The 24152-nt window shown below is 43.4% G+C and overlaps 1 protein-coding gene across 2 annotated transcripts in view; it reads right to left on the bottom strand.

Moving 5' to 3' along the window:
* MBD2 (methyl-CpG binding domain protein 2) overlaps positions 1 to 24152 on the bottom strand; it is a 77360-nt gene that overhangs the window by 41048 nt on the left and 12160 nt on the right. For both annotated transcript variants that reach the window (XM_070938932.1, XM_070938931.1), the window contains exons 2-3: positions 5310 to 5469; positions 401 to 538 (exon numbers count right to left, since the gene is read on the bottom strand). In XM_070938932.1, coding sequence (XP_070795033.1) covers positions 401 to 538; positions 5310 to 5469 — 298 coding nt within the window. The remainder of the gene's footprint in view (positions 1 to 400; positions 539 to 5309; positions 5470 to 24152) is intronic.

Below are 24152 nucleotides of genomic sequence, written 5' to 3'. Positions count from 1 at the left end.
TTAGCCATTAAGCCTCAAAAATACACTTTTCCGAAAAAGTTTCTACAATTTTGGTTACTATTGTAGATCTGGCCCACGGGACTGCACTGGAAACAACAGCCTCTACCAGCGAAAATGGAGCTTGGGAGGGCCCTCCCGATCTCTGTTTTCACTGGTAGAGGGTTGCAGGAGGCCGTCGCAGCCAAAAACAGAGCTCGGGAGCCCGTTTCCACTGGCAAAGCGCTCAGGCTACCACACGGCAGCCCCAACATGAGTGACGTCAAGTTGGCCACGCCCCCACTACTACGCGCCCCCTCTCCCCCCCCAATGTCAAACACAACCCTGATGCGGCCCTCAATGAACTCGTGTTTGACACTCCTGTTCTAGAACATATCAAGAAAAGGAAATCTATCACTATTACCTGTCTGGGCTGCTCAATCACTCGTTGTGGATCAGACTTCACTTTGTTGTTAGGATGGTTCGTAACTTTGGTAACAGGCTGTTTAAAAATAGAAGCTGTTTGTCTGATTGGCAACGTTGTGTTTAAATCTGGTTTACCCTGTATTAGAGAGGAAGGAGAGAGAAAATAATTATATATTACCTTATTAGGTTGATATACCAGCCAGGTCGGTATGAAAAGTCAATACTTGATCAAAACGATAAGATCCTAATATTTTTTGAGCTGAACATGAAATGTCTCATTCATTAGTTCAACAAAAGTTTGAATGTTATGGACTGGTTTATATTTGTATAATACATAATTCCTCAAAGCCTGGAAGCTCTGCTTATGATGCCAAGAAAGTTTTTTAAAAAAAATTCTTGATCCTCAAGCCAAATTATTTCAAAATGGCAAAAAAAGAAGAAGGTTATTTTAGTATTTGTCAGACTTCTAGAAATCTCCACAGCGTGGAAATTTTCCGTGCAACGAAAAATTGCATCATTCTGATACCAGAGATACTGTTGATCCAAAGCTTCCTTGAATGTTTTCGAGAAAGAAAATAATCCACCCTTCCTGTTTTGAGAAGTTATTTTTAAGGATTGTCTAAAAAGTGGAGAAATGTGTTTATAAAACCAGTGTAAAAGGAGATCAATCAAAGATGGAGAAGACAAAAGAATGATGCGGCTTGTCCCACGGCTGAATTCATTGACCTCTGATCAAGTGATATCTGTAAGTTAAATTAGAAAAACTGGACCAGAGCAACATCTGAAGAGAAACACTAGAGAGTGCCATCAATGGAAGAGAATATTTGTAGCTCAGGGTTGAATTGTGGGGTCCTTGCTGCTCTCTGAGCTTCGTTATTTTCCTGCAGATGTTTCACTGCCCAAATAGGTAATATCAACGGTGCAATTCTAACCAAGAAGAGTGTCAGATCTGGAAGGCATCTTTTGTATTAGGCCTTCGGACCTGCCACGTTTATTACTGTGGGAAACTGGGAGGGGGGATTGTATGGAGCATGGGTGATATATACCGGTAGTCATAATAACATTCCTTTCTCAAGAAGTCAAGGTCAACTTGCCCTGCACCTGGAAGGCTGGAGCTGGGAGGTGTTGGGGGTAGTTCCGTGTTTCCCCCAAAATAAGACCGTCTTATATTTTTTTGAACTCCGAAATAAGCACTTGGCCTTATTTTCAGGGAGGTAAGTATAAGTATAAGTATAATTTTATTTCTATACCGCCCTTCTCCCGAAGGACTCAGGGTGGTGTACAGCCTATTTAAAAAACAAGACAAACATCAATTAAAAATTTAAAATTATTAAATAAATTCGGCTCAATTTAAAATCCCAGAAATTTAAAATACCACAATTTAAAATTATTATGTTGATAGCCCGGCCTGGCGGAACAACAGGGTCTTCAGTGCACAGCGAAATACCCGGAGGTCGGAGATCTTACGTATTTCCGGGGGCAGTTCATTCCACAGGGCTGGGGCTCCCACAGAGAAGGCTCTCCCCCTGGGTGTCGCCAGCCAACGTAACTTGGCCAATGGCACCCTGAGGAGACCCTCTCTGTGGGAGCGAACTGGCCAGTGGGAGGCTATTGGTCGGTCTCGAAGGTACCTGGGTCCTATGCCATGGAGCGCTTTAAAGGTGGTGACTAACACCTTGAATCGCACCCGGAAGACCACTGGGAGCCAGTGCAGCTCGCACAGGAGGGGTGTCACGTGGGCACAACGAGTTGCGTCCATAACCACCCGCGCAACCGCATTCTGGACCAGTTGGCGTCTCCGAGTGCTCTTCAAGGGGAGCCCCATGTAGAGAGCATTACAATAGTCCAGCTGGGAGGTGACAAGCGCAAGGCGTCCCGGTCCAGAAAGGGCTGCAACTGGCGAATCAGGCGAATCTGATAAAAGGCCCCCCTGGCCACGGCCGTCATATGCTCTTCTAAAGATAGCCGTGCATCCAGGAGGACACCCAGATTGCGAGCCCTCTCTGTGGGGGGCAAAGATTCACCCCCAATAGTCTTATTATTTTGGGGCACATGGAGCAAGATGGGGCTCCTCTTGCCGTCTTAACTGATTTCCAGCTCTGTGTTTAAATATTTTCAGGGAGGGCTTATTTTTTGGGGGGGGAGGCTTATTTTAGCACATGCGCTCAAAAGCCTGATTGGGCTTCTTATCAGGGGATGTCTTATTTTCGGGGAAACAGGGTTCTTGGAACCCTGACAAAGAGAGTACCAAGGACCTCACGCAGCAGAGTGGTGAAAATAATAGCTCTATGCCGCTACTTCTCAGCAACTGAAATTTCAATTTGAGATATGCCATACAGGTGCAAGAATTTTTTAAAATTATTTATTATTTTATAAAATTTGATATTTTATTATTTATTTAATTAATTTTTATGCCACCCATCTCCCCTACAAGGTGACTCTGGGCAGTATCGGAAACCAGGATAGAGTTCAAAAGTGTTACAAGTTTATTTCATGCTACCTATACACAAATGGTCAAGGTAAATTGGTGCCAGATAAGAGTCAATCGACTTCAAAGAGGGCTGGATTTAGGTCTCTTACAGGACCTAAATCCAGTCCTTCACTAAACTGGAATTCACTAAAATGCCAAACTGATGATTCATTTCACCCTGCCCTCAGGCTCAGCCTCATCATCTCCTACACCAGGGTGTGAAACTCATGGCTTCACGTTGTCGTCGCGTGATGTGTCGTGACTTTTTTGCCCTTCACTAAACTGGGGGTGGCGGTGGCCAGCGCATGACGCATCTGGGCTGTGGGCTGTGAGTTTTACACCCCTGTCCTACACAGTATAGTAGCATTAGATTTAGTTTACCCAGTTTGCAGGTGTTCCAAAAACTGTTGTGAATTTTGCCTTTGTTCATTTTCACTCAACAAATACTGCCTCAGCAAATGAAAAGGAGATGCTGGTAGAGCCGCACTACAAGATGTTAGATGCAATTCCAGAAAATAAGAATTGCAAAATGAAAAGGTTGCCTTTTCTTTTTGTGGAAATAGATTTGCAATACTCAATACAATGGGCAGTAAATGTTTTAAAAGGTACCGTTAATTTTAAAAAATCCCCCTCCAGATATTGAAGAAATATGCCACGTGAGAGTCATATATTATGAAACAGTAATGAAAATATTAATTGAAACATTAAAATATTTTGTATTTATGTAATATAAAACAAAATTATCATTTAGAACATGGTACTTTTCATTTCAGTATTTTTTTTTTTTGAAGTAACTATCATACTGTAAGTGATCTTCATCACATGTCCCAAAATTGGTGTTTTGGAAAGCTTTGACAAACAGTGGCATACTAGGTCCACCAAAAATGAAAATCCCATTGTGTGATATGACATGCAAGCTTCCTTAACTAATTTTCTCTAAATTGTAAGGAGGGAAAAATGAGAATTACACCAAAATTACACCTCAGTTACTGAATATCTTTTCAACTTACACCAGATGTATTCTGCATACAGCAAGGCTCTCATAGAGACAGGATGATGGCTGAAAACATGTGTTCAAAGACCTGTCCCCTTTGTCTGTCATGATCCACATAAAATGGGATGTGGCATCACTTATGCAGCCACTATCAGGCGTGAAATTCAGCCGGTTCTATCCGGCTCTGGCGAACTGGTAGTGGCGGCTGTGGGAGGCTCCGCCCACCCGCGCAGACTTCATGACGTCACTTTTTTGTGAAAATTTTAAGCCTCTGCACATGCGCAGAAGGCTTTGCGCATACGTGGACACTGCCGCGCACGAGCAAAGCGAGCACGCAGGCATTTGCGAACTGGTAGAGAAGGTAAGTGAATTTCACCCCTGACCACCCTGTAAACTTCTTTGATCTTCCCTCTGACCCCCACAGTACTATCTTTCTCCTAAAGAAAATTTTTGCTTTGTTTTCTTCTAGAGAAAGTTTTGCTCTGTTAGCATCAAACTCCAATCTCCACATCATTCTCCTACTCTGTAAACCTAATAAACGTACTGCAGAAATGGTCAGTTTTACACAAAAGGTTTTTGAAGACTCTCATGTCCTGGGAGAAAATATAAACCATACAGGAGAATCAAACTCCCTTCAAAAAATGGACATGTGTAATAAGAAAACAAAGCCAAGACTTTCACTTGTATTTTCAGAATAACAGAATTGGAAGGGACCTCGGAGGTCTTCTAGTCCAACCCCCTGCTCAGGCAAGAAAGCCTACACCATTTCAGATAAATTGTTGTCCAATCTCTTCTTAATATCCTCCAGTGATGGAGTACCCACAACTTCTGGAGGCAAGTCGTTCCACTGGTTAATTGTTCTGCCAGGAAATTCTGACTTAGTTCTAAATTGGATCTCTCCTTGGTTAGTTTCCATCCATTGCTTCTTGTTCTGCCTTCAGGTGCTTTGGAGAATAGCTTGACTCCCTCTTCTTTGGGGCAGCCTCTGAGATATTGGAAGACTGCTATCATGTCACCCTTGGTCCTTCTTTTTTTCAATTATAAGCACCTTTTTTTCTTCCATTCAATCATGTCCAAATTCTCAGAAACTGCCTGGACAAAATCCCTGCAGTTTTCTTAGCAAGTTTTTCAGAAATAGTTTGCCACTGGCCTCTTTCTTAGGGGTGAAAGAAAGTGACTAACCCTCATGGTCTCCCAGTTTCTAGCTTGATGCTTAACGAACACGTACCCGTTTTCAAATTATTTCCCATTTGGCATTCCAGTCTTAAACCTCCTTACTTTATCACCCTCAAATACTGCTTTAAAATCTGCACCCGCTCCTATCCTTGATCAAGGTAAATGCAAAGTTATCAAGGGGCTTATTAAAAATGGTAAACAGATGTTGCCTTTCCTTTTTGATTTCAAAGGTTTTGCAACGAATGTATTGCGTGCTTGCAAGCAAACCTTGTTTTGATTGAGTGAATCGTTCCGTAATTTCTGTTTGTTCTTCTGCAATTTACTTGGCATCATCTTCCCTGTCCTGAAGTCGAAACTGCTGAGGTCAACCGTGTTCCCCAAGTATCTGGCCAACTGGGGTTTGCTTCTGAACTTCTTCCCACTTGGACTGCAAGATTTATAGAAGAAAAGAAAAAAAAATGCTTTATTATTCAAGGCAAGGACTCCTTTTCAGACCACTAAATAAATGGGGGAGAGGTAATAGTCCCAAAGAGTTAAAAGCAACATTCAAGATACTATTCAGGTGTTGACATAGATAGCTTGGAGATAAGACCAAGGATGAGCAACTGTGGCCCCTTTATGGCTTGTGGACTTCAACTCCCAGAATTCCTGAGCCAGCCATGCTGTCTGGGTCCATCCAACCTTTTGAATATTCTTGCTCTTCCACTGCACAATTGCACAAGTTTGTTATTCTGATATGTAGTGGCCCTTTTCTTACAGTGAACAGATTGTTGAGTTAGAACAGGAGAAATTCAGGCTCAACTTTAATTTTACTCAGCTAAGGATTTTAGCCAATGGATTCTAGATGTACTGTATGTATCTTTCTATATTCATAAATCTACAAGAGCTCCTTTATTTATGTTTCTATATTACTCAGTTTCTTTTCGCTCAGTTATGGTGAACTTAAAAGTAGGACTTCAAGGAGGAACCAATAGCCTGGCTAGGTGGCTCAGTGGCTAAGACCCTGAGCTTGTCGATCAGAAAGGTCGGCAGTTCGGCGGTTCGAATCCCTAGTACAGGTCTCCTGTGTGAGCAGGGGGTTGGACTAGATAACCTCCAAGGTCCCTTCCAACTCTGTTACTGTTACCTCAAAAAATGAATTGGGGCAAGAACGATTCAACCTGGCACTCCTCCTCAAAATCTCTGCAACAAATCCAAACCCCTTATCTATTATTAAACCAATTGACACGACAATCTAACTCTACTAAAAGGAACTCTGGGCAGCCATATACACTTGTTAAATAAATAAATACTGTATTTTTTGGAGTAAAAGGTGCACCGGAGTATAAGACGCAGCTTAATTTTTGGGGAGGAAAATTGGGGGGGGATCTGTCCATTAGGTATTCATCTGGCTAGCATCCTTAGTCTGGTCAGCTTCAGCACCTTAGTTTGCTGTTTTTTTATCTTCTGCTTGGGGATAAAAAACAGCTTCTAAGGCACAGCTGAGAGGAAGCAGCAATGAGAAAAGCAGGCAAAGCACGGGGGGGGGGGGGGGGGGGGAGATCGCTTCACTCGGCTAGCGCCTAGTTAGGGCTGAAAAAAAGCTTCTAAAGAACAGCTGAGAGTTGGAGCAAAGCATGGAGATCGCTAGCACCTCGTTAAAGCACCTCGTTAGCGGGTTGTTGGGGCTGATAAAAAGCTTTGAAAAAACTACATTTGGAGTATAAGACGCACCCAAATTTTCAGCCTCTTTTAGGGGGAAAAAAGGTGTGTCTTATACTCCGAAAAATACGGTACTTCGTAGTATCAAAACATGAACAGCCTAAGAAAACTTTTGGAAGGACATTTTCATTTTTTTTAAAAAAATCTACATCTCTGAAACAGTTTCTAAAGCAAGTGTAGGCATCTTAACAGTTTACAAAAGGCTCTTTTTAAAAAAAAACACAATTCAAGGATTGGATGTTAGAAAACATTGTCCGAAGAGCCGGTTAATAGCTTGTTTTGAGGGATCCTTGGTACTCTCTGAGCTTGCTTGGTTGCCTAGTTAGGGTCACGAAACATCTGAAAGAAAACAGCCAAGCTCAGAGGGCACCAAGGACCATTTCATTTCAACCCTGAGCTACAAATATTCTCCTTGATGGTTTGTTCTCTCTGGCTTTGGCTCTGGAGCTTTGTAAAGCTATATAAAATTACAAAATACAGTCAGAATAAAAGTGGCTACTGTAGATTTCAGAACAGACATTTCGAAACTAAACTGCACCAGCAAGTTTCGAACACGCGTTTATTCAAATCTAAAACTAACCTGACTTTCTTTTCTAGACCTCTGACTAAAACAGGATTGTGTTAAAACAGGTTTCCTGTGAAGTTGGTTTTTTTTTTCTTCTTCTTAAAACACAGAGGCCAAATGGGAGACTTTTCTTTGAGTCATGGTTGACTTTTGATGACTTCATCAGCACAGCCTTGGAGGTTTTCTGGCAACCTTCCAAACCTCTTTCCATCCTCCCCTTCTGCCATTTTCTTCCACTTCCTGTTCTTGTTTACAAATCCCTTAGAATCCCTTAGTCTGCCACCTAAGCATTAACCAGGTACAACCCCATTTAGCTTTTGTGTGGTGCGGTGGCCTAGAGGTGGAGTTCTCGCCTCACAATCAGGAGGCTGTGAGTTTGATCCTAGGTAGAGGCAGATATTTCTCTCTCTGGGCACACTGAGGATATATCTGCTGAACAAAACTCCGCATTGGCGACAGGAAGGGCATCCGGCTATTAAAACACTCCGCTAGCTCCATTCCGTTGCCCAAACTCCATCCCGCAAGGGATTATGCGGTCATTAAATGAAGATGATGAATCCTGTTTAGCTTTTATAGGATCGGCCAGAATCGAATAAATAGATCCTCCTCCCCTGCATTTTCTCATAGGTGCAAGGTTCACTTTTTTGGAGGGGGGGGGGAATCAACCAAGTTTGATCCATTCGTTGCAACAGGGCATTGGAATGGATTAAAAGCCTAACTGCATTTCCTTTTAGTTTGCACATGCCAATTAATTTCCTGTTGTTTTCATAGCCTTTTTGGCTCTGATCAAACCTAGCATGTAGTAGTCTTCAACAGATATCTCCTAAGGGAATACACTGGGTGGGGAATTCTGGGGTGGGGGGGTTGAAGTCCACATGTCTTAAAATTGTCAAGATTCATCTAATCTCACATTAGGAAGAGATACTTTGCAAATTATCATTTTATCCCCTGACTTCAAGAAACGTTCTGTTGTTTCTAAGATGCATTGACAAACTACCATTTGTGTCTTCACAATCCAAGCATGCACAACTTGTCAAGTTTACTCCAGTGTTTAAAATGTAGATATTGTGAAACCCATCCAACTTCCATAAAGCATAGGATGACAATTGAGCATCTTCTCCTATTAAATCTTTCCTTAGAGGGAGACCTCCAAGGTAAAGGAATATTCTCCGTTTCTGTCTCTTATTTCCTGAGCTGCTATAATAAACAGTGCTGTGTAATGCTACCTTTAAAAAGGGCTCAGGAAGATCCCTGAGCACAAAATGCACGCACCCCTCCAGAAGAAAAAGGGCAAGGCAGATGGATGGGATGGGATGGGATGGGATGGGATGGGATGGGATGGGATGGGATGGAATGGAATGGAATGGAATGGAATGGAATGGAATGGAATGGAATAGAATAGAATAGAATAGAATAGAATAGAATAGAATAGAATAGAATAGAATAGAATAGAATAGAATAGAATAGAATAGAATAGAATAGAATAGAATTCTTTTTTGGCCAAGTATGTTTAGACACACAAGGAATTTACCTCCTGTGCAGAAGCTCTCAGTGTACAGGCAAAGCAACAGTGTAATAATAATAACCATCATGTTCACCAATTTGACTGGCTGATTGTTGCCACTGTCAGGAAAGGTCTCCTAAAATCTAGATTGGATCTCTCTTTGCTAAGCTCCCATTTGTTGCTTCTTGTCTTGCCCTCAGGTGCTTTGGAGAATAGGTTGACCCCAGTGGTGAAATCCATTTTTTTTTACAACCGGTTCTGTGGGCATGGCTTGGTAGGCGTGGTGTGGCTTGGTGGGCATGGCAGGGGAAGGATACTGCAAAATCCCCATTCCCTCCCCACTCCTAGGGGAAGGAGATTGCAAAATCTCCATTCCCTTCCCACTTTGGGGCCAGCCAGAGGTGGTATTTGCCAGTTCTCTGAACTACTCAAAATTTCCGCTACCGGTTCTCCAGAACCTGTCAGAACCTGCTGGATTTCACCCCTGGTTGACCCCCTCTTCTTTGTGGCAACCCCTCAAATATTGGAAGACAGCTATCATGTCACCCCTACTCCTTCTCTTAGCTAGACTAGACTTACTTAGTTCCCTCAACCGTTCTTCATCTGTTTTAGCCTCCAGCCACCTAATCCTCTTTGCCACTCTTCTCTGCACTCTTTCTAGGGTTTCAACATCTTTTTCTCTTTTTTTGTATCATGGTGACAGAATTGGATGCAAGACTTCCAAGTGGATGCTCACATTCCATGGAAAATGGGAAGCACACACAAATATTCTACAAAGATTTGCAATATAACATTCCATCGGTTTCAACAAGGCAACTTCTACCTGAAGGCTTTGTCTCAACTTGCCACCTCTGTTCTAGACAACCAATTTTTGCATGTGCAGAAAACCTGGTTTCATTTAACCTATATGCCACCCTTCTCACTATCCAGAGCAGAGGTGGGTTTCAGCAGGTTCTGACCAGTTCTGGAGAACCGGTAGCAGAAATTTTGAGTAGTTCGGAGAACCGGTAGTAAAAATTCTGACTGGCCCCACCCCCATCTATTCTCTGCCTCCCAAGTCCCAGCTGATCAGGAGGAAATGGGGATTTTGCAGTAACCTTCCCTTGGATTGAGGACAGAATGGAGATTTTACAGTATCCTTCCCCTGCCACGCCCACCAAGCCATGCCACACCCACCAAGCCACACCCACAGAACCAGTAGTAAAAAAATTTGAAACCCACCCCTGATCCAGAATCTCTAGGTGGTTTACAGTGTTTGAGCAAAGCAATACAATCCCCCTTTCCTTAGACGATGGAGCTACTTCTCTCCGTAAAGATGCTTTGACTGAAACTTTATGAAGGCTAAATGACCCTCTGAAGTTCTGCATCCCAACCGATTTCTAGTCCATCTTCTTTTTCATCTCACTTTCTGAGAGGAGATGGGGGTCAAGGAAGGAAGAGATGGAAGACAGTGTGGGGTAGTGGTTTAGATGTTGGAGTAGGAGTAGGAGTAAGGAAACTCAGTCTCCCAGTCATAGGTTCTCCATACGTGGCTTTGGGTCAGCCTTCCTTCACATCCAAACCTCAGGGCTGTGGCTGGAGGAGAGAGTATTATATAAGTCAATTTGTGTTCCTAAAGAAAATAAAAGGTATAACTCTAATAAACTAGGTCAGTGATGGCTAACCTTTTTGCCATCATGTGCCAAAAGTGGGGTGGGGGGTTGCGCACATGCGTGGCCACACCCATAATTTAATGTGCCCCCCTCCCTAAGGTGACCAGATTTTAACATTGGTAAAGAGGGACATTGTGGGCGTGGCTTATTTTGTGGGCGTGGCTAGCTGGTCATGTGACTGGGTGGGCGTGGCTAGCTGGTCATGTGACCGGGTGGCCATGGCTATGTCTATAGAGTAAGGTGAACAGATTTTAACATTGGTAAGAAGGACACCATTATGGGCGTGGCTTATTGTGTGGGCGTGGCTTGGAGGCCATGTGACTGAGTGGGCGTGGCTACCTGGTCATGTGACCGGGTGGCCATGGCTATGTGTATAGGGACTACTCAGAGGGCTGAAAAGTCATTTCTGACAGGTCCTCACACTTTTGACTGGTCCTCACACTTATGACCATCCTCACATTTATGCCCGTGCAGCATTCTTAACAACCATGTCACTCATTTCACAACTGCTTCTCTTCACCATGGTGACAAGATAGGGCAAAAATGTAAAATGTGAGGACAGTCGTAAGTTCGAGGACTGGTCAAAAGTGTGAGGACCAGTCAAAAATAACTTTTTCAGCCCTCTGAGTAGTCCATATGCACAAAAGGACTAACCAGAGGGCTGAAAAAAGTCATTTCTGACAGGTCCTCGCACTTTTGACTGGTCCTCACACTTATGACCATCATCACATTTATGCCCATGCAGCATTCTTAACAACCATGTCACTCATTTCACAACTGCTTCTCTTCACCATGATGACAAGATAGGGCAAAAATGTAAAATGTGAGGACAGTCATAAGTTCGAGGACTGGTCAAAAGTGTGAGGACCAGTCAAAAATAACTTTTTCAGCCCTCTAAGTAGTCCATATGCATTAAAGGATTACAGCAATAGAGAGGGATGAAGGAATGGAAATTAGAGTAGGAGTGAGGGTAAGAGAGGGAGGAAGAGAGGAGGAGAAGGAGAAAGAAAGAGGAAGTAGGGAGGAGAAAAAGAGGGTAGGGGGAAGAGAAAGTAAGAAGGAAAGAAAAGAGAGAGGTGGTAGGTTTGAGGAGAAAGATTGCTGTACAATAAAAAAGATGAAAGGGAAGAAAGCCAACCCCAAGCAAATATAAAGATATTAAGATAAAGAATGAATTGTTAAACTTTAAAGAATAAAAGAGAACAAATATGAATAAATAGCAATAATTAGAAACACACATACAAACATACAATGTATTTTCTTTGAACAGAATATTTGGCTGGTTCACAAATTTAAACAGCGTTTAGTCATTTCAATTAAATTTACAATTTCTATATTTCCTTTTTGCCATATTTATTCCTCATCTATTTTTTAAAAAAACCAATATTACCCTTCATCCTCATCTCTAATCTTAATCAAATTCAATTTTTCCCTTCTATTCTATATTATAACCCTTCCCATTGTCATCTATTTTTATATCCATCCTCACATTGTTTAATTATGTAATTATGTAATACAGTTGTTTAATACAAATTCAACATTTTAATATAAATCAATTAGTTATAAAACTATCTTTTTTGTATATTAATCAATATGAACATGAATATTCCAATTATTTCCATGCAATCCAATTTCTTACAAATCAATTAATTATATTTACCAATAATAATAAACCAAATAATTTCTCCCATATATTCCTCCGAACCACAACTTAACCATTTCTGCTTTCAACACAATATACAATTAATAGTATCTCAATTATTACAATTCCCTAGTTAAATACAGCTTTTTTTCCTTTGTGTTTTAAAATCTTGAACTCTCCTCCTAAATTTCCCATTGTTTGCAGTTTTTCACCTACCTTTTTTGGGGAGGAAAAATAAAAATAAAAATAAATCTCTCTCTGCCTCATTTTGTCACGCTGCACCAAAGACCCTGGTTTCGGTTTCGTTTCTGAAGCTTAGCTAGGGGAAAAAAAACTGCTTTACACTGATTGCCTGTAGGGCGGCCCTTTGAAGCCCCGGGCAAGAGTTTAAACAGTTTTTTTTTCTTCTAGCCATCAGCTGGGGCTCAAGAAAAATCGGGACTTTTTTGAAACGCCGCGGGACGCGGGACAAATTGCTCAAAAGCGGGACTGTCCCGCCAAAAGCGGGACGTCTGGTCACCTTACCCCTCCCACTTTTGGTACACGATGGCACGGTGGGCCTGGAAGGCCTAGTTTTCACTCTCCCCAGGCTCCAGAGGCATTCTAGGAGCCTGAGGAAGGTGAAAATGGCTTCCCCCCCTCCCCGGAGGCCCTCCGGAGGCTGGAAATGGCCCATTTCCCAACTTCCAGTGGGCCCAGGCGGCCTGAAAATCAGCTATCCAGCATGCACATGCGTGCCAGAGCTGGGCTACGGCAACGCACGTGCCCACTGATATGACTCTGTGTGCCACTTGTGACACGCATGCCATAGGTTTGCCATCACAGAACTAGGTTATCAACAGAGAGATACACAATGTGAGTTCTCTGAGATTAGTTTAGAATGTCATTCAGAATCAGTTTTGGTTGATTCAACAAACCACGGCTGAATGCAATATATGAATTCGGCCACTAGGTGGCTTCTTAGCCTCACTTACATTGTAGGGCAGCCTTGTTTCTCAATCTTGACAGCTTTAAGACGTGTGGACTTCAACTCCCAGAGTTCCCTAGCTGGGAAATTCTGAGAGTTGTAAGTCCACATATCTTAAACCTGCTAAGGTTAAGAAACACTGTTGTAGGATGAAGATTGCAATTTGATAAAATGCGCCTGAAATCTTTAGAATACTTCCAAGCATTCAACAAATATTATCCCGGCAATATTACAAATGACTGAACAAGAAAAACCGCAATTGAAGTTGACATTCATTAAGTAATAACTGACATTCTTTGTAAGTAAAAACGACTGGCCCCTATAAGAGGAGTTAGAAAATAAAACAAAAGTAAAAAAAGAAAGACAGTCCGGGTTCAAGACCCGAAGGCTGCACGACGGGGTGAGCTCCCGTTCCTTGCTACAGCTCCTGCGAACCTAGCAGTTCAAAAGCATGCAAATGCGAGTATATAAATAGGTACCACTTTGGTGGGAAGGTAATAAGTCTCTGTGAGCCTCGACGTATAGTCATCCTGGCCACATGACCATGGAAGTATCTTCGAACAACATTGGCTCTCTTGCAGTGGTGAAATCTGATCCGGTTTACTACCAATTCGCTGGCTGCACATGCACGCTGCATGCCAAATGTGCGCTGCATGTGTCCATGCGCAGTGCACACGATGCACCAAATGTGAGATGCACGCACACGCGCATGGTACACACCAAAAGGAGGCATGGGGTAAATAGAACAGCGTACGGGGGTGCAGATCAGCTGTGGCGTGCAATCTTCAGAGCCTTTTTTTTACTTTTAAAAGCATTGTTTTACAACCTATTCACCGAATAGGTTGTAAAAAAATGCGTTAAAAAAGTTTTTTTTAAAAAGTTTCTGACGATCGCATGGCACAGCTGTGATCGTCGGAGCCTCGTTTTTTACTTTTTTAAAGCATTTTTTACTGCCTAAAAAGTAAAAAAAAAAAGTTCTGACGATCAGCTGAACGACGCACGATCTTCAGAACTTTTTTTTTTACTTTTTAAAACATTTTTAAGGTAGTAAAATAATTGCTAAAATAGTAAAAAAAAAAAGTTTTGACGATAGCGCATCACTCATCTGATCGTCGCAACTTTTTTTTTACATTTTTTACTACTGGTTCGGTGAACCAGTAGCCTTTTTTACTACCGGTTTGGGTGAACCGGACCGAACCGGTAGCATTTCACCCCTGCTCCCTTGGCTAAGAAATGGAGATGACCACTGCCCCGTAGAGTCGGGACACGACTGGACAGGAGAAAGCTTTATATCCAGTTCTCCCATGGAGGGAGGGTCAGCAGGGAAGGGTCACAAATAGCAATCATATGACCCCCTCAAGATGTTGTAACTGTGTATGCAGCTGTCAAGCATTCAAATTTTGATCACGTGGCCATAGGGATGCTCCAACGGTCATAAATGTGAGGACCAGACATATGTCAATTTTTTCAGTGCCATTGGCACTTCAAATGGCCACCAAACACTCGTAAATCAAGGATTCCCTATAATGGCGAACCTTTGCTGCACCGAGTGCCAAAAAGGGACGACTTTGTGCATGCGCTTGTCAGGACCGCAACCAGGAAGAGGAGCTGCCCACGGGGCATGCGTACGCCGGATAAGGGTTTCCAGCACGCAAGCAAGTCTTCTGGTTATAGGCACGCATGCACCAATCAGCTGGCTGGCGTGCATGCTCACGCCAGAAAACAAGATCAGCTGTTTTGGTTTCCGGCACTGCCGCATGCAAAAAGGCCAGGTAATTGTCGTGTGCGCATGCGCACCAGAAACCCGGAAGAGGAACGGGCAATGCCACATGTGCCAGGCAACATGGGTACGCGTGCCATAGGTTCGCCATCACGGCCCTATAATGTTCTGTCCTATAAGAACCTTGATGAATGCCCTCCTTAGGTGGAGATGTCCTGGTTAAAATAGTTCTATGCTGGTTTTTTCCCCCCTGTCTCTCAGTGGGTTGGCTAAGACTCAGCATTACAAGATATATAGAGAGATTTTGCAAGATCAAGAAGCACATCTGTAGGAGAACACATCAAACAAGCCTCAAACTGCCTAGCTGGCACTTTATTTCAAGTTTTTTGGCAGCACACGTCATTGCTCCAGGCTCTGAATTGAATATACCCTAAAGTTTTGTTTTGTTTTTTTCCCATGAGGAATTCCAATATCAGAAGTCATCCTTGCTACAGCTTAAAACGCATATTAAGAACTGGGTTTATTTTTTTTAAGGTTCCTTCAGTTCAAATGTTCTATCTACCCAGGGGATTTTTTTCTTCAACCAACATCTTTAGCAGTAACATTTTAAGACATGAAATACTGCAATCCTAAAATCTTTTTCCCCCTTCTTCTTAGTGTTTTATTTATTTTATTTATTTATTTATTTATTTATTTATTTATTTATTTATTTATTTATTTATTTATTTATTTTATTTTATTTTATTTTATTTTATTTTTAAATTTGTATACCGCCCTTCTCCCTGAGGACTCAGGGCGGTCAACAGCCAAGTAAAAACATAAACTACAAACCACAAGTTCAGGTACTGCTTTTTCAGATCAAATGAGTCTGAAAAACCCAAACAATTTCACACTCATTGTTTGTAACAGAAATTGATTGACCACCTGTACTGAGAGGGAGCGACTTGCCCAAAGTCACCCAGCCAGCTTTCATGCCTAAGGAAGAACTAGAACTCACAGTCTCCTGGTAATTGACCCAAATCAATCAGCCAACATTCATGCCTGAGGCAAAACTAGAACCCACAGTCACCTGGTGATTGGGCCAAAGTCACTCAGCTGGCTTTCACACTTAAGGCAGGACTAGAATTCACGGTCTCCTGGTTTCTAGCCTGGAAACCTCAACCAGCCTCAACCACTAGACCTGTGATGGCGAACCTATGGTACGCGTGCTACCCATATCAGTGGGCACGCAAGCTCAGCTCCGGTGCATATGCGCATGCCGGCCAGCTGATTTTGGGGCCTTCTGGGTCCCACCGGAAGTCGGCAAATGGGCTGTTTCCGGCCTCCGGAAGGCCTCTGGAGGGGTGGGGAAGGCCATTTTCGCCCTCCTCAGATTCCTAGAAAGACTCTGGAGCCTAGGGAGAGCGAAAAACGGGCCTTCCAGTCCCACTGGAAGTCGGCAAACGGGCAGTTCCCAATCTCCGGAGGGCCTCCAGGAGGGGTGGGGAAGGCTGTTTTTGCCCTCCCCACGCTCCTAGAAAGGCTCTGGAACCTGGGGAGAGCGAAAAATGGGCCTACCAGGCCACCGGGCCATCGTGTGCCAAAAGCATGGGGAGCGTGGGGGAGTCACACGTACATGCGTGGAGGCAAAGCGCATAGAATTATCGGTATGGGCACGTGCGCACACGACCCCCCCGCATTCCCCGCACTTTTGACATGCGATGGCAAAAAGGTTAGCCATCTCTGCACTAGACCAAACTACCTCTCTTGTAATCCCCAAAACATTGACCTGATTTAACACAATTTCTTTAACTTAGTTTTGATTAGCAAATTCCAACTGGGTAACACATTTGTAAGTCATAAATCATTAGTTACAACATACAATGGCTGGTCCATACAAGCCAGACCTAAACAGATCATATTTTTTCACACTTTATGGCTTATATTTATAGCCTTAACATTTAAAAAGCCAAAAATGGGTTGTTGTTTTTTTTACCCTTTGAAAACATTTCACTTCTCATCCAAGAACCTTCAGTTCTTCAGTTTGCTTCTTGGGTGAGAAACAAAATATTTTCGAAGGGAGAAAAAAAAACAAAAACAAGAAAGTCGAGTTGCCTTTTGGAAAACGCAACCTGGATGATTGAGAATCTCCATAGGCAAATAGCAGTACTTAGCAGTATTCCAACCTCATGTTTTAACCATTCAAAACTCCGTCACTGATAAGGTGAATTATTTGAATTGGTACAATCAACCAACATTTTTATAGCTGAGATTTTGTTCCTTCTGTGTTACACTGCCTTACAGCTCCGTATACATGTTGTGGCCCACCAGCGGCCTGCGTGGATCGTGGCTGATCCCTATGAGGAGGAGGCTGGTGTGGGGTCGTGCCAGCAGCCTGCGCAGCCGGCGCTCACGTCTGACAGCGAGGAGGCTGAAGAGGATGTGGTGCCAGAGGCAGAGACTCAGCCAGGGCCTTCAGAACCTCCAGAGGCTCCTTCAAGTGGAGAGAGCGAAGTGGAGGAGCCTCTCCTCAATGCTCGAGCACGCAGGGCTGCCAAAAGGCAGGAGTGGCTACTCAGGAGGAGGAGGTCTCCTCGAGAGTAAGGCTTGAGGATAATTGGCCACTCCCTTAGCCTATTTAAGTCACACACCGTTAGTAAGTTTCTTGCTGGAAACAATTTGTTTATTGTTTGTTTATTTGGATTTATATACCGCCCTTCTCTCGGAGGACTCAGGGCAGTGAACAGCCAAAGATAAAATACATGCAATATAAAATTTAAAAAACAATTTAAAACATATTAAATGAATTTGGCCCATACTAATTAAAACACCCCTTTTTTAAAAGCAAATTAAAATTAATATTAAGCAATTAAAAAGAGTTAGGCCAGCCCAGCCTGTTGGAATAAAAAAGTCTTGAGGGCACGGCGGAAAGTGTGTAAATCCGGGATCCTCCGTATCTCCGGGGGGAGCTCGTTCCAAAGGGCAGGTGCCCCCACAGAGAAGGCTCTCCCCCTGGGGCCCGCCAGACGACAATGTTTGACCAACGGCACCCTGAGGAGCCCCTCTCTGTGGGAGCGTACTGGCCAGTGAGAGGCTATCAGTGGCAGAAGGCAGTCTCGTAAGTACCCAGGTCCTAAGCCATAGAGCGCTCTAAAGGTGGTAACCAATACCTTGAAGCGCACCCGGAAGACCACTGGGAGCCAGTGCAGCTCACGCAGAAGAGGTGTTACATGGGAGCGCCTAGTCGCTCCCATAACCACTCACGCGGCCGCATTCTGGACCAGTTGGAGCTTCCGGGTGCTCCTCAAGGGGATCCCCATGTAGAGAGCATTACCCCATGTAGAGTGGCGATAAAAGCGGCAAAATTTAATTATTTTTCCACTCTTTTCCACTCTTATTGCGTCATCAGATAACCGCCTGGCCGCCCTGTTTAGGGTGACCCGCTCCCTGCTCCACCTGGGAGCGTGGGAGGACCCCTTGGAGGGTAGAGCCGAGGACTTTGTGCAGTATCTGTATGACAAAATCGCTCAAATTCGGGAAGACTTGGACTCTGACTGGGTAGATTCGGGAGGGGTGATGGAGGCAGGTCTTGAGAATGTTATCTGGGATTGTAATTATCATCAGAGCATTTTTGGAAAAGTCTTATCGTATCTTGTTTTCTGGGCTGGTTGCCAACCTTTGCCGGACTTTGGTTTATTCTTGCTACTTAATAAATTTGATAAGGACTGTTGGTGTGTGTCAATATCCTCGGGAATCCAGAGTTGGGGCAGAACAATACAACACGAACCAAGTATATTCATAGAAGAGAAGATTACCTATTTTTAATGGTAAAATTAAATTATTAAGTAAATTAAAATTAAGAATTGGAATCCCCCCTCCAAAAAGTTTAAAGTGTAAGCAAAAATAGTGCACCGTGGAGAGAGTCTACCCTTATTGTAAACTGTTCTTACATAAGGTTTCTCTTCTAACTGAAAGATTTATGAACCCTTTTCATTTCCTCTGCTTATCCTCAAGGCTTCTGAACATGCAACACCCCCCCCCCAGTGTTTAAAATATGGCCATCAAGCTTAAACTTGTCCTTTTCTGCGTTTTTATGGCCTGGATTTTGAGCACCTACAATTGTTGTAAAGGTAAAGGTTCCCCTCACACATATGTGCTAGTCGTTCCCGACTCTAGGGGGCAGTGCTCATCTCCGTTTCAAAGCCAAAGAGCCACCGGTGTCCGAAGACGTCTCCGTGGTCATGTGGCCAGCATCACTAAATGCCAAAGGCGCACAGAACGCTGTTACCTTCCCACCAAAGGCAGTCCCTATTTTTCTACTTGCATTTTTTACATGCTTTCAAACTGCTAGGTTGGCAGAAACCGGCACAAGTAACAGGAGCTCACCCCGTTACGAGGCACTAGGGATTCAAACAGCTGAACTGCCAACCTTTCGATCGACAAGCTCAGCATCTTAGCCACTGAGCCACCGCACCCCCCCTTTTTTTTTTCTTTAGCCCCTTAGAAATCAATATACTTCAACCTCATTCTAAAATGAAAAGAATCACAACCGGTTACGCAATGTTCTTATAAGTATAAATTATGTCTGTGTTTATGTTTCATGCTTAACTCTATTTTACCGAATAAACCACAGGGAACGGAGTTCACAGAACACACTAAATCCAGAGTCATGAAAAACAATTGCTGAGATTATAGTTTAAAGATAAAAGTCTGGTTCACCCAGCTAGTTAAGATAATAGCCAGGCCCCCACAACCAGCTGAACCACAAACTATTCAACCAGTGGTGAAATCTAAATTTTTTTACTACTGGTTCTGTGAGTGTGGCTTGGTGGGTGTCGTGCGGCTTGGTGGGCGTGGCAGGGGAAGGATACTGCAAAATCTCCATTCCCTCCTCACTCCAGGGGAAGGATACTGCAAAATCCCCATTCCCTCCCCACTCTGGGGCCAACCAGAGGTGTTATTTGCTGGTTCTCCGAACTGCTCAAAATTTCCGCTACCGGTTCTCCAGAACCTGTCAGAACTGCTCGATTTCACCTCTGTATTTCACCTTACTTTAGTGTTTAGTGTTCCTTAGAACCCAGATTCTGAAACTTAAATCATGGTTTACCTGGTAGAATGGCGGGTTTGTACAAAACACTACTCCAAAATCAAACAAACCATATTGTCAGTAGGATTTGCACGGCCTGGCGCTGAAGCCAAAAGTTCTTGAAACCGATGCACTTTGTTCATCCATAATTATAAATTAGTAAGCTGGGTGAAGCAAGCCATTATCAGCAGGATTAGAAATAGAAATAAAATAACTTACAAGTCTCCTTTCCCCTTCCCACCATACTTTAACCCAGTTTTTAAACATAACAATAACAACCCTGTGAGGTGGATTGGGCTGAGAGAGAATGACTGGCACAAGGTCACAGTTGGCTTACATGGCTAAGGTGGGATTTGAACTCAGGGTCTAACAGTTTGTAACCTGGGGCCTTAACCAGTAGACCGAACTGGCTCTTGTATAAACATTACAAACTAAAGCCACCCACAAGCTCAGCTCAATTTATGATGAGAACATGAGTATATGGGGAAAGGGCACAGAGTGGTGCAGTGGCCTAGAGATAGAGCTCTCGCCTCACAATCAGGAGGCTGTGAGTTCAAACCTAGGTAGTGGCAGATATTTCTCTCTCTGGGCATGCTGAGAATATATCTGCTGAATATAACTCCAAATTGGTGACAGGAAGGACATACAATCAGTAAACACTCAACTCCATTCAGTTGCCCAGACTCCACCCTGCAAGGGATTATGGGATCATTAAAAGACAAAAAAGGGGGGGGCACACAATCCTGATACGATTTGCCCTTGTCTTCTTCTGGGATTCTTCTAAGTCTATTGCTGGGGAAATTCCTAGTGGTCTCCTATCCGTGTACAAGCCCTACTTAGTTTTCCATGATCAGCCAAAGTTAGCTGGGTGCTCCCACCTGCCTCCGTTTTCAAGCATCATCTTTACCATGAATCAGCCACAATACAACTGGGTGGTACCACAAATTTAGAGGCCCAGATAAGCAGTTTTTAATGCTTTCTTATGCAGGAAAGGTCTGAATTGTTTTAATGATGCCAGGAAGTGACACCGGATCTGATGAAGAAAGGAAAAAAAAAAATATCTAACGATGCTCAGTTTGTGGGTATCTTTAGTTTGTAATGTTTTTTTTTTATTGAAAAGTTTTAAAATGTTTTACAAACAAATTCCCCCCCTTCCCCTTCCCTCCCCCCACCCCCTGACTTCCCAGAGCAAAATACAGGGTATTGCATTTAACAAACATAATCTAACATAAGCAAACGAACTCTAAACTCTTAACTTCCCCTTACTCTTTAACTCCGCTATAGGTACTAAAATATCAAAGTAAAAAGAAAAATCATTTAAATATTTCATTCATAAGCTATCTGCAACTTTTTAGTCCCATATTTGTTTTGTATATAGTCAATATACAAATATGTCTAACGGTGCTCAGTTTGTGGGTATCTTTAGTTTGTAATGTTGAGGAGCTGTGCTGGGATTTTTCAGCACCCTGTTGCATCTAAAGTTTTCCAGAACTTGTGAAACTTTTTTTTGGAAGGGCGGGAGAATTCAAGAATAAGGAATTAAATGACAGGTAAAGAAAGAAGGAAAGTGTGGAATCCTTGGTACTCTCTGAGCTTGGTTGTTTTCTTGCAGATGCTTCATTACCCAACAAGGTAACATCATCAGTTGTAGAAGGGAGTGGGGTTTGCGGTTTATATTCCAGTGGCTTGCCCTTTCGGTATTGGTGGGAAGGATCTTGGTTCCTTGATTGGCCTGTTATATACCGTTAGCTTGGTTGTTGTTAGTTCCATGATTAGGGAGTTGTTGACTTCTCGATTGTTGGTCTATTGTTAATCTTGGTGTTGATCTCTGCTCATACCAGGGGTGAAATCCAGCAGGTTCTGACAGGTTCTGGAGAACCAATAGCAGAAATTTTGAGCAGTTCTGGCTGGCCCCAGAGTGGAGTGGGAATTGAGAGTTTGCAATATCCTTCCCCCAGGAGTGGGCTGGGAATAGAGATTTTGCAATATCCTTCTCCCAGGAATGGGGATTTTGCAGAATCCTTCCCCTGCCACGCCCACCAAGCCACGCCCACAGAACCGGTAGTAAAAAAATTTGGATTTCACCACTGGGTCATACAGGTGTTGATTGCTGGCCGGGAGGTGTTTTTGGAGTGTGAATAAGACGATGCACATGCATACACCCAATCTCCAAATTAGTACTCCTATAAAGGGGCAAAGCCACCTCAGCCTGTCTCTCCCAAGTCAATCACAACTGAAAGCTGAAATACACCCAGTAAGGAAAACGTGGTCCCAGAGCTTAATTCAGAAGTGAGAGAGAACTCCAGAGAACCCAGCCAATGTGAAGTGGAGGAACTTCTGCTTCTTCTCTCAATGCCTTGAAACAAACCCATTACTAGAAGCCAACATGGATTTACTATTACTAGAAGTCAACATGGGTTTGTCAAAAACAGATCATGCCAAACAAACCTTATTGCCTTCTTTGACAAAGTGATTAAATTATGGTCCAGCAAAATGCTGTGAACATACCAGTATAACTTGGAGTTCAGTTGATAAAGTATTTGATAAATATAGTCAAGATCAAGGGAGGTACTAATACCACTCTATAAAGCCCTAGTAAGATCACATGTAGAGAACTGCATCCAGTTTTGGTCACCGTACTGTAAAAAAGATGTTGAGACTCTAGAAAAAGTGCCGAGAAGAACAACTAGGATGATTAGGAAACTGGAGGCTAAAACATACGATGAAACGATTGCAGTAACTGGGCATGGCTAGTCTAGTGAAGAGAAGGACCAGGGGAGACATGATAGCAGTCTTCCAATATTTGAGGGGCTGTCACAGAGAGGAGGGGGTCAAGCTATTTTCTAAAGCACCTGAAGGCCAGACAAGGAATCATGGATGGAAACTGACCAAGGAGAGATTCAACCTGGAAATAAGGAAAATTTTCTGACAGTGAGAATAAATCAACCAATGGAACAGAAGTTGCCTTCGGAAGTTGTGGGAGCTTCATCACTTGAGACTTTCTAGAAGAGATTGGACTGCCATTTGTCAGAAATAGTGTAGGGTCTCCTGCTTGGGTGGGGTTGGACTAGATGACCTACAAGGTCCCTTCCAACTCTGTTAATCTATTAATCTGTTAAATACTCTCTTCCTTCCGCCCCCCCCACACCCTCCCAGCCAAGAGTTGGCTTTTGCAGAAGGCCAACTTTCCGAAGGGACTGCATCACACAAGGCCATGGTGGTGAGATGATACCCGAAGCTGGCCAATGACAGGCTGACTCATTTGCACACATCTGGGGACACCAGGGGGACATGACGCAAGACAAAGGCGAAAGTAACCTTGGAAGGTGGAGATAATGAGGGAGGGAGGGAGGGAAGGGTTTGGGCGACCGAGGGCACAGCCTTCTATCTCTTCCCGGAGAGACGCCCAGCTGCCTGCCAGCAATCTCTTGACTGGAAGCCAGGATGCTCTGGCATCGTTTTTTAAACCACTTGATGGTTGACAGAGCAAAAATGGGACGCAAACATTTCTTTTCCTAGGAGAGCAAAGCGTGCGTGTCTGCCTGTGTGTGTGTGCGTGCGTGCACGCACGCACACTGCCAACCGTTGGTGCTAAACAATAGCGAGAGAAGCCTTGGCTGGCGCAGCTGCTTTTAAACGGGGGTGCAAAACAGTCAGAGAAGTAAAGTACAGATGCTGAACCGAGACTACAATTCCCGAGTGTTTGTAATTCTACAGTCACAAACTAGGGCAAAGTTGGAATTGCGGTGAAAATCAGGAGGGTCTCTGGATGGTTCCGTAAAGAGAGATCTGTTTGCAGCTGGGAGGGGCAGGGATTTAAAAAAAAAACATCAATGATATAATTGAGTTTGAACTGTCCATTAGGTCTGTCAAACCGTCCCCATTGTAGGAGACGAGCCTGGTCCCTAATCAAAGTTGTCAGTGCGATACACACCGCTAGCTTTCTTCAAATGCAAGCAGTATCACCCACCCACCTACCTACCTACTCCTGCAAAATGTCAATTGTGTTACTTGGGACTTTAAAAAAAAAAAAACTGGCAATGTCATCCAATTCGCAAAACTGAATCGGCTTCGCAGTTCGGCTTCCTCCTTTCCAAAGCTTTATTTTTTTCCCTTCGATCTTCCTGCTTTTCGGCAGTCCCCCCCTTCCCATGTCTCCGGTGTTTCTCGACCTCAGCAACTTTTAAGACGTTTTATTTTTCAACTCCCAGAATTCCCCAGACTGGCTGGGGAATTCTGGGAGCTGAGGTCTGTTGCACCTTAAAAGTCGCTGGGGTGGAAAAACAACTTCGCT

This window comes from Pituophis catenifer, unplaced genomic scaffold (genome assembly GCF_029215685.1).
Source record: "Pituophis catenifer annectens isolate HBS135680 unplaced genomic scaffold, rPitCat1.0.hap2 SCAF_2, whole genome shotgun sequence".
In the NCBI taxonomy this organism is placed as follows: Eukaryota; Metazoa; Chordata; class Lepidosauria; order Squamata; family Colubridae; genus Pituophis; species Pituophis catenifer.
Note: the sequence above shows the minus strand (reverse complement) of the source record. Positions and strands in the feature narration are given on the sequence as shown.